At 40.4% G+C, this 11662-nt stretch overlaps 1 protein-coding gene across 1 annotated transcript in view; it reads right to left on the bottom strand.

Moving 5' to 3' along the window:
* The window catches only part of LOC138981100 (vesicular glutamate transporter 1-like), a 46446-nt gene that overhangs the window by 19379 nt on the left and 15405 nt on the right, over positions 1 to 11662 (bottom strand). Inside the window, exon 6 of the mRNA XM_070353934.1 lies at positions 4904 to 5043. Coding sequence (XP_070210035.1) covers positions 4904 to 5043 — 140 coding nt within the window. The remainder of the gene's footprint in view (positions 1 to 4903; positions 5044 to 11662) is intronic.

Genomic DNA, 11662 nt, shown 5'->3' with positions numbered 1-11662 from the left:
GGGATCATGTTGTAATGTTCAGTGTTTCGGTCAATGATTAACGAGTGATATACTGAACGGCAAAAGTTAGGGACCGCCCTTGAAAAAACCAGCTGACTTCATCTGTGCCAAACTCCTTGTTCCTAAGTTTATAAAACCAAATGTCTGTCAGGCCGAACACACCAGTGGGTGAGCAATGCTGTGTTAGCAGGAAACTTGCTCGGGATCCACGGAGGCCTGGCTAGGGCACGAGACAGAAACTGCCAAACTGCAAAAAGTGGCGCGTGGGCAAGCCTGGGCGGGAAAGATGAAAAATTCGTTATGCACGTGCAGGGGGGATGTGTTGAGAGTGAACTGTTGTCACCAGTTAGGCTTTATAGCCCCGCGATTTTCCGCTAGCCACCATCTTCTCACTATGCCTCCCAGACGAAAGGTGACCACCTTCAACAAAGCCCGGGCCATCGCATGGCTGCAAGACGGCGTAAGCAAGCGAGAAGTGGGCAGACGACTTGGAGTGTCCCATTTTGTCGTGGTCAGGCTGCATCAGAAGTTCCAGGCCACCAACAGCGTTCTGGAGAGGCCCAGGTCAGGACGGCCTGGTTTTGTCAAGGGCGGTCCCTAACTTTTGCCGTTCAGTAATATGATGTGAACAATTACATCCGCGGGCACAAACAGATTTCCTGCACTTAACTGCTATTATTCCCCCCTCTGCTTCTTTCTCTCTGTAAACTTGTAGGGCTAGTTATTTTTCGGTAACTTACCCAACAACCAAAATCACTTACCCAACAACGGGCCTGAATCCGCGATAGCTCATGGGTAGAGACTGTACACATTGTGGATCTACTTTTTGCGACTCAAAAGTTCAGAACACTCTAACGTACAAAATATACATTTCTGGAGCAAACAATACAACCATACCGCATTTAAACCAGCAACTACAGGCTTGAACACATGAATCTCAATATAAAATCCATGAGTTTGGTTGTTTTCTGAATTCAGATCTGCCGTGCACAATCGTTTATCGCTAGCAAGATTCCAAGGAAAAGTAACTCTCATACTTTGTCTAGCGACACGAGTAGTTCCCCTTCCAGATTTCGGCTGCATCGTGACAAGACTGCAATCCGACGGTCAGTTTTCAACAATATTTCATTTTATAAACAGATCACACGCAATCAATTGCAAACATTTAATCAACTTGAAGAACATGCAGCGGTTTCATACACTATTTTGCCCCAGAAAACTAAACTTCATACAGTTTTTAGCGTTGGAACACGGGTGTAAAACTTCGTCTGCTAGTCACATTCGAGGAAAGAACATTTCCTGAGCGATACCAAAACATGTACAGAACACACACTATCTGCCTTTACCGCCACAGCAGAATGACAACATAACTGTGTACTTGATTTTAGTTCAAAACATGGAAACTGACAAGAAGTGTGAACAAATTTGAATGATTAGCACGGAACTATACAACCGCGCATTAATCGATCGCCTGCGCAGGTAGACTGGTTAAGTGAATATGATTTGATCAAACTTTCGCACAAAAACTCCTCTTTTCTTTGAATAACTGAAGAAAGGAGGGATAAAGAGGTTACATACCTCGTCTCAGTGATTATCAAAAATAAGGGTCTCAGTTCGCGGTCATGAAAAAGCTCGCTGAAGCTCGCATTTTTCATGATCCGCTAACTTCGACCATTATTTTTGATAATCACTGAGACTCGGCATGTAACCTCTACTTCAAAAGGTGTCATCTGCAGTGATATGCATCATTGCTTTCCTCAATTTCGTTTGCGTAATTAATATGCAATTTTTGCTGATAACGACAATTTGCATATAATGATAAGTTAAATATACGTTCCTTCCGGTGTACACGATAATGTTTATACCTTCACTGATAATGAGATATGTCCACACTCTGACATAGGATAAGAGCATTTTTCCACTTAGACACATGCCAATAATCAACACTATGTTGCTTTCTGACCAATTCTGCAGAGTGAGACATTGTTATTGAATTAATTTCAGCGAACGACAAGAAGAAGAAGAATTCATTTCCTATGCTAACAGTGGTGCCTTCAACAACATGAACATGATTGCTTACACGAGAGGGAATGTACCTTTGATGTAGCGCGTGGATCACGAGAATATCCTCGGGGACAAACAATATTGCACACTTTGTAAACCCCTGATCAAATAAGCATACGCCAGCATGCAGCAACTCGCTTTTCACATACGTGTGTCAGTGCAAAAAAGGCCAATTCTAATGATTGCCCGAGGGTCTGCTGTCGAATGTTTAAATTATGTACGGGAAGCAGTCGCAATAAATGTTAAATGTACCGCGTGAGCAATACATGTACTTTGTTGTTATTTTTACACCCCCGGTATAGGGGTGTGTATAGGATTCGGTCGATGTGTTTGTTTGTTTGTTTGTTTGTGTTCGCATATAGATCTCAAGAATGAACGGACCGATCGTCACCAAACTTGGTGAACAGGTTCTATACATTCCTGAGACGGTCCTTACAAAAATTGGGACCAGTCAAACACACGGTTAGGGAGTTATTGGTGGATTAAAATTATACAAGGACTTTTAGAGGGATATATTAATGGTCAAAGGGAAATAACCATTCTCACTGCCACCAACTGAGAAGGTTATTTCCCTTTGACGGGGGTGTTTTTCCTACCTCGGAGGAATTTCTTGTTTTCTATTGTTTTTATTAACCCTGATAATAATAATGCTAGCTTGATAATGATAATACTTATTGTCAGTAAGTACTGGTGTCACATGATCAAACAAAATGAATCCATTGGATAGGACGAGTGCGCCAAATACACAAATGGAGCATTATTGAGTCACTTGAGAAAATGTGACTCTATGTAATCGGTCAGTGTTAGTCTGTCCGGCCGGCCGTCCGGCCGGCCGTCCGGCCGGCCGTCCGTAGACACCACCTTAACGTTGGACTTTTCTCGGAAACTATCAAAGCGATCGGGCTCATATTTTGTTTAGTCGTGACCTCCAATGACCTCTACACTTTAACGATGGTTTCGTTGACCTTTGACCTTTTTCAAGGTCACAGGTCAGCGTCAAAGGAAAAATTAGACATTTTATATCTTTGACAAAGTTCATCGGATGTGATTGAAACTTTGTAGGATTATTCTTTACATCAAAGTATTTACATCTGTAGCCTTTTACGAACGTTATCAGAAAAACAAGGGAGATAACTAGCCTTTTCTGTTCGGCAACACACAACTTAACGTTGGGCTTTTCTCGGAAACTATAAAAGTGACCGGGCTCAAATTTTATGTGAACGTGACTCATTGTGTTGTGAATAGCAATTTCTTCCTGTCCATCTGATGCCTCATATAATATTCAGAACTGCGAAAGTGACTCGATCGAGCGTTTGCTCTTCTTGTTTTCTATAGATTTGTCATTTGGACACATACCAAAATTCAACATCATATCTGCTTCCTGTGCAGACAGGGAGTTGTAAGAAAACAGAACAATGACCTCAGAAGGAAAGCATGAATTGTCCAGCTTTTACAGGTTTTTGAGAATACTCAAAACATCAATATGAGGCTTTTATCGCGCGTATTCCGTGGGTACAGTTCTAAGCGCAGGGATTTATTTATTTTTTATTTTTTTGCAATTTATATCGTGCACATATTCAAGGCGCAGGGATTTATTTATGCCGTGTGAGATGAATTTTTGTTTACACAATACATCACGCATTCACATCGGCCAGCAGATCGCAGCCATTTCGGCGCATATCCTACTTTTCACGGCCTATTATTCCAAGTCAAACAGGTATTTTGGTGGACATTTTTATCTATGCCTATACAATTTTGCCAGGAAAGACCCTTTTGTCAATCGTGGGATCTTTAACGTGCACACCCCAATGTAGTGTACACGAACATGTCCTGTATTGGCCACTGGGGTCCTTAAATCTCAATTTCATAACAAACATTCCAGGCAAACGTATTCAAAAAAAATAATAATACCGGATCCTCAATGTGAAACATCGTACATATTTCACGATATCAAAATTCAATAAAGCGTTGTTTTAAAGCCATATGTACTCGATGACTATACACGCTAATTGCTTTACCAACAGCTGGAGACATGCTAAATTAAGTTCCCTGCAAAATATTGTGGTCTAGGACCCCTTCAATGTTGAGATATGTTAATTTTCATTTTGATCTGGATCGTCCTATTTATAGATTTGCCAACAGAGGTAGCGTTGACGCAAGGGAAATAACTCCGCGTCTTTGTTTACATCCAAAGTTTTTGAGACTCTAAAACAAGCTGTAATGCATGTATATGGTCCGCGCATGGCGACATATCGTCATTACATGGTCTTATGGTGCGTTTGACATCGATTATGGGCAAACTACACTTTGTAAACACGGGAGCGCGTACATATGCCTTTAAACAGCGACCTCGTAATGACAGGGTTACTCTTTGAGACTTTGTAGCCGTACATGTCTCTTTCTTCGTTGTAACAGAAACTACAGTGGAACCCCCCTTTAACGACCTTCAATAATCTTCGAAAATCAGATCTTAAAAAAGCGGAAAGTCTTAAAATGTAGGTCACTTTACAGAGCTTATGAACAGAAAAACGGAAAAAGCAAAGCCTTAAAATGTAGGTCACTTTACAGAGCTTATGAACAGAAAAACGGAAAAAGCAAAGCCTTAAAATGTAGGTCACTTTACAGAGCTTATGAACAGAAAAACGGAAAAAGCAAAGCCTTAAAATGTAGGTCACTTTACAGAGCTTATGAACACAAAAACGGAAAAAGCATAGCCTTAAAATGTAGGTCACTTTACAGTGCTTATGAACAGAAAAACGGAAAAAGCAAAACCTTAAAATGGGGGAGGTCTTAAATTGGGGGGGGTAAAAGGGGGGGTTCCGCTGTGTTCTATTCCTACCACAGCGACTGAGCTGTTCCTCACGGCGTCACCGTGCGTGCTGTGGTAGAGTCGTTGGTCGGCAGGCAGCCTTGGGTGTTGTTGGGGGATGTCGTAAAACTGACTGAGCCACACCGCACTCCACACCAAACCCAAGGAACCTTTCATGAACATTTTGACATTTAAACAAACCCAATCGTTCAGTAAATAATAAAATGGGGGTTAAAAAGGGAGGATGGTATCAATTTTTTAGGGACATGTACTGTGCCCTCAGGCATGTTATCTTGAGGGGGTGTAACATCTACATTAATTGACACGTCATTGACACCAGAGAGAGAGAGAGAGAGAGAGAGAGAGAGAGAGAGAGAGAGAGAGAGAGAGAGAGAGAGAGAGAGAGAAAGAGAAAGAGAGAGGTTTTCACAGTGTAAATTCAATGATTGTTTGCCCTCAATCGTGCACGTTATTTCTCTCTCTCTCTCTCTCTCTCTCTCTCTCTCTCTCTCTCTCTCTCTCTCTCTCTCTCTCTCTCTCTCTCTCTCTCTCTCTCTCTCAATCACACACACACACACACACGTACAATCGCACGCACACACACACACACACACACACACACACACGTACAATCGCACGCGCACACACACACACAACACACACACACACACACACACACACAGTACAGAATTAAACAAGTCGCGTAAGGCGAAATTACTACATTTAGTCAAGCTGACGAACTCACAGAATAAAACTGAACGCACTGCATTTTTTCACCAAGACCGCATACTCATAGTTTCGTCAGTCCACCGCACGTGGCAAAGGCAGTAAAATCGACGAGCCAGAATAGTGCAGTAATGGTCGCGCTGAGCGGGATAGCACGCTATTCTGTACCTCTCTTCGTTTTCACTTTCTGAGCGTATTTTTAATCCAAACATATCATATCTATATGTTTTTGGAATCAGGAACAGATGATTATTGTTTTTAAATCGATTTCGGACATTTTATTTTAATCATAATTTTTATATTTTTAATTTTCAGAGCTTGTTTTTAATCCGAATATAACATATTTATATGTTTTTGGAATCAGAAAATGATGAAGAATAAGATGAACATAATTTTGGATCATTTTATTTTTAAAAAAAATTTATTACAATTTTCAGATTTTTAATGACCGAATTCATTCATTAATTTTTAAGCCTCCACGCTGAAATGCAATACCAAAGTCTGGCCTTCGTCGAAGATTGCTTGGCCAAAATGTCAATCAATTTGATTAAAAAATGAGGGTGTGACAGTGCCGCCTCAACTTTTACAAAAAGCCGGATATGACGTCATCAAAGCTATTTATCAAAAACATGAATAAAACGTCTGGGGATATCATACCCAGAAACTCTCATGTAAAATTTCATAAAGATCGGTCCAGTAGTTTACACACACACACACACACACACACACACACACACACACACACATACACCACGACCCTCGTCTCGATTCCCCCTCTATGTTAAAACATTTAGTCAAAACTTGACTAAATGTAAAAAACAGACCAAGCAATCAAGTGAACATTTACAAACAAACAAACATTTCTTTTTAGTCAATCTCACACTTACAATTGTATTATTGTTGTGCAGCCAAGAAAAACACAAAGCCTCAATCTAACTTATAAACAAGTCGCATAAGGCGAAAATACAACATTTAGTCAAGTAGCTGTCGAACTCACAGAATGAAACTGAACGCAATGCCATTTTTCAGCAAGACCGTATACTCGTAGCATCGTCAGTCCACCGCTCATGGCAAAGGCAGTGAAATTGACAAAAAGAGCGGGGTAGTAGTTGCGCTAAGAAGGATAGCACGCTTTTCTGTACCTCTCTTTGTTTTAACTTTCTGAGCGTGTTTTTAATCCAAACATATCATATCTAAATGTTTTTGGAATCAGGAACCGACAAGAAATAAGATGAAAGTGTTTTTAAATTGATTTCGACAATTTAATTTTGATAATAGTTTTTATATATTTAATTTTCAGAGCTTGTTTTTAATCCAAATATAACATATTTATATGTTTTTGGAATCAGACAATGATGGAGAATAAGATGAACGTAAATTTGAATCGTTTTATATAAAAACTTTTTTTTTTACAATTTTCCGATTTTTAATGACCAAAGTCATTAATTAATTTTTAAGCCACCAAGCTGAAATGCAATACCGAAGTCCGGGCTTCGTCGAAGATTACTTGACCAAAATTTCAACCAATTTGGTTGAAAAATGAGAGCGTGACAGTGCCGCCTCAACTTTCACGAAAAGCCGGATATGACGTCATCAAAGACATTTATCAAAAAAATGAAAAAAACATTCGGGGATATCAATCCCAGGAATTCTCATGTAAAATTTCATAAAGATCGGTCCAGTAGTTTGGTCTAAATCGCTCTACACACACACACAGATAAACAGACACACACACACACACACACACACACACATACACCACGACCCTCGTCTCGATTCCCTCCTCTACGTTAAAATATTTAGTCAAAACTTGACTAAATGTAAACAAGTCGCGTAAGGCGAAAATACAATATTTAGTCAAGTAGCTGTCGAACTCACAGAATGAAAAGATGAAGAGGAAAAGTAAATTCCGCCTCCCACCCGATGACGACTCCTTGAATCTCCATGTGGAGAGGACCAATTATATCACATACTGCCAACTTCATTACAACCTGTTTGACCATCCATCCCCAATTGGGCACGGCTGGGAACTTGTGGATGGGAAGTGCCGACCAATACGCTACACCCAACCCCCATTGCCCCAACAGCTCACACTTCGCGATTATTCGGATGAAAGTGGAAGTGATGATGAGAGGAGCGAGCCTGGAGATTCAACAGATACAGAAGATGTGTAGAGACCCCACTAGACACAGACCTAATCGGTGTATGCTCCATCAACTAGATAGTAAAATGTTCATTTTCATAATGGTCGTTGGAAGCCATTTTGGATTTGGGGCTTTTGTACTTTCGTGTCTACATTTTTGCAAAAGACATCCAGGATAAAAACATTATTTAACCTTCAAGGAAGCCAAATCAACTGAGAAACGGACATTACAGCCTACTAGGAAGGACCTTTCAAGACTTTGCAAAAGTGACCGTTCGGACATGAAAATTGGCGGCCATCTTGGTTTTAGACATCAAAAACAGGTAAAATCATATAAATAATACCAAATATGAATTCCCCATGCCAAACTATCCTAGAAAACATGTTTTGTGCAGCATTCTAAGCCAAACCAGTAAAAAGTTAATTTTCATACTGGCCGTTGGTGGCCATTTTGAATTTGGGGCTCTCAAAAGTTATGCCCACACTTTCGCGAGGTACACCCATTCTAAAATTTTTATTTAACCTTCACAGAAGTCAAATCCATCGAGAAACGGACCTTTGCTCCCAACGGTCACGGAATCCTTGGATATGACCCAACTATATACTCGTGGTCCACGCTCACGGCATAGGCAGTGAAATTAGGGAGATTTAAAAAACGAAACGTCGGGACGTTTCGTTTTGAAGTTGTGGTAAACGTCATCATTTCGGGGGTCTCTCGCTGGAAAGGTGAAGGTTAACTGAAACGGAACGTGGAACGTCAAAACGCAGTCACGTTTTCCACCCCCAAAAAACGAACAATATTTCGTCAACTTTTGTGAGTATTTTTGCACACTAACAGTTTTATTTGTTGGCCATTTTATGCATTGCTAGATTCATCAACCCTTTCACAGTCTTTCAGCGCTGAGAATGTGTTCATTGGAGGTAGACAACTGTTGTGAACTGAAATATTTTGAAGGGTGCTGATCCTGGTACATTTATCCAACTTCATGGTGAGAAAGCAAATGGCGAAGCAGAAGTAGGTCATCGCATCGAATTTTTATTCTGGCTTCGTATGTGATTTTGTATAAACAAAGTCTGTGTGATTTATTTGGACTGAAAATAATCAAAGTATGCCCGATTCTGGACCACCTCCTTGGGTTTTTTTTTCCATTCTTATCGAGGACAGACGTGACAAGTACAAAACAACCCCTAGTTGGGGAAAGGCTTCTAAATCGGCACAGGCGTGTGCACAGGGCCGTTTTCTGAGAATGGGGAATACTCAGGGTATAATTGCCTACATGGTTCGGTAGAGCTCTTTGCCATAGGCTGTTACCAGTTGTAAAAATTGAGATGCGTGAAATGGATAAAAAAAATAATGAGTTCGAATGAGTAAATCTTGGAATTCAACATGAATGATCTAATTTTTGTGAAATACAATTGATGATGAGCAGGTGCATGAATTGAAAAATGTGAAGCTCTTGTGTGTGCAATGCGAGTATGTCAATCCTTTATTGACTCGTGGAGTTGAAATTATGCCATGCCCAGTCAGCGGATCATATCCTGCCATGCCCGGCCTTTCATTTGCGCATGACTCGCCTTTTATTTGCGTATGCCCGCCGTTTTCTGACCCTCCTTTTTATGTTGATGATTTATCGCCCTTCCTTCATTCCGAAACGAAACGTGAATACATCTAAATCTTGTCTGCGGCCTATGCCATCTCGTTTCACGTTCCCTTTCGCGGGGTGACTCATTCACCAAACGAAACGAGCTGCAAAACGAAACGTGCTGTCTTTTAAATCTCCCTATTAGGGAGATTTAAAAAACGAAACGTCGGGACGTTTCGTTTTGAAGTTGTGGTAAACGTCATCATTTCGGGGGTCTCTCGCTGGAAAGGTGAAGGTTAACTGAAACGGAACGTGGAACGTCAAAACGCAGTCACGTTTTCCACCCCCAAAAAACGAACAATATTTCGTCAACTTTTGTGAGTATTTTTGCACACTAACAGTTTTATTTGTTGGCCATTTTATGCATTGCTAGATTCATCAACCCTTTCACAGTCTTTCAGCGCTGAGAATGTGTTCATTGGAGGTAGACAACTGTTGTGAACTGAAATATTTTGAAGGGTGCTGATCCTGGTACATTTATCCAACTTCATGGTGAGAAAGCAAATGGCGAAGCAGAAGTAGGTCATCGCATCGAATTTTTATTCTGGCTTCGTATGTGATTTTGTATAAACAAAGTCTGTGTGATTTATTTGGACTGAAAATAATCAAAGTATGCCCGATTCTGGACCACCTCCTTGGGTTTTTTTTTCCATTCTTATCGAGGACAGACGTGACAAGTACAAAACAACCCCTAGTTGGGGAAAGGCTTCTAAATCGGCACAGGCGTGTGCACAGGGCCGTTTTCTGAGAATGGGGAATACTCAGGGTATAATTGCCTACATGGTTCGGTAGAGCTCTTTGCCATAGGCTGTTACCAGTTGTAAAAATTGAGATGCGTGAAATGGATAAAAAAAATAATGAGTTCGAATGAGTAAATCTTGGAATTCAACATGAATGATCTAATTTTTGTGAAATACAATTGATGATGAGCAGGTGCATGAATTGAAAAATGTGAAGCTCTTGTGTGTGCAATGCGAGTATGTCAATCCTTTATTGACTCGTGGAGTTGAAATTATGCCATGCCCAGTCAGCGGATCATATCCTGCCATGCCCGGCCTTTCATTTGCGCATGACTCGCCTTTTATTTGCGTATGCCCGCCGTTTTCTGACCCTCCTTTTTATGTTGATGATTTATCGCCCTTCCTTCATTCCGAAACGAAACGTGAATACATCTAAATCTTGTCTGCGGCCTATGCCATCTCGTTTCACGTTCCCTTTCGCGGGGTGACTCATTCACCAAACGAAACGAGCTGCAAAACGAAACGTGCTGTCTTTTAAATCTCCCTATTGACAAGAAGAGCGGGGTAGTGGTTACGCTGTGCTGCATAGCACGCTTTTCTGTACCTCTCTTCGTTTTAACTTTCTGAGCGTGTTTTTAATCCAAACATATCATATCTATATATTTTTGGAATCAGGAACCGACAAGGAATAAGATGAAAGTGTTTTTAAATTGATTTCGAAAAAAAAAATTTGATAATAATTTTTATATATTTAATTTTCAGAGCTTGTTTTTAATCCGAATATAACATATTTATATGTTTTTGGAATCAGCAAATGATGGAGAATAAGATAAACGTAAATTTAGATCGTTTTATAAATTTGTATTTTTTTTTACAATTTTCAGATTTTTAATGACCAAAGTCATTAATTAATTTTTAAGCCACCAAGCTGAAATGCAATACCGAACCCCGGGCTTCGTCGAAGAGTACTTGACCAAAATTTCAACCAATTTGGTTGAAAAATGAGGGCGTGACAGTGCCGCCTCAACTTTCACGAAAAGCCGGATATGACGTCATCAAAGACATTCATCAAAAAAATGAAAAAAACGTTCGGGGATTTCATACCCAGGAACTCTCATGTCAAATTTCATAAAGATCAGTCCAGTAGTTTAGTCTGAATCGCTCTACACACACACACACACAGACACACACACACAGACACACGCACATACACCACGACCCTCGTTTCGATTCCCCCTCGATGTTAAAATATTTAGTCAAAACTTGACTAAATATAAACAAGTCGCGTAAGGCGAAAATACAATATTTAGTCAAGTAGCTGTCGAACTCACAGAATGAAACGCAATGCCATTTTACTCGTAGCATCGTCAGGCCACCGCTCATGGCAAAGGCAGTGAAATTGACAAGAAGAGCGGGGTAGTAGTTGCGCTAAGAAGGATAGCACGCTTTTCTGTACCTCTCTTTGTTTTAACTTTCTGAGCGTGTTTTTAATCCAAACATATCATATCTATATGTTTTTGGAATCAGGAACCGACAA

Source organism: Littorina saxatilis, linkage group LG12 (genome assembly GCF_037325665.1).
Source record: "Littorina saxatilis isolate snail1 linkage group LG12, US_GU_Lsax_2.0, whole genome shotgun sequence".
Lineage (NCBI taxonomy): Eukaryota > Metazoa > Mollusca > Gastropoda > Littorinimorpha > Littorinidae > Littorina > Littorina saxatilis.
Note: the sequence above shows the minus strand (reverse complement) of the source record. Positions and strands in the feature narration are given on the sequence as shown.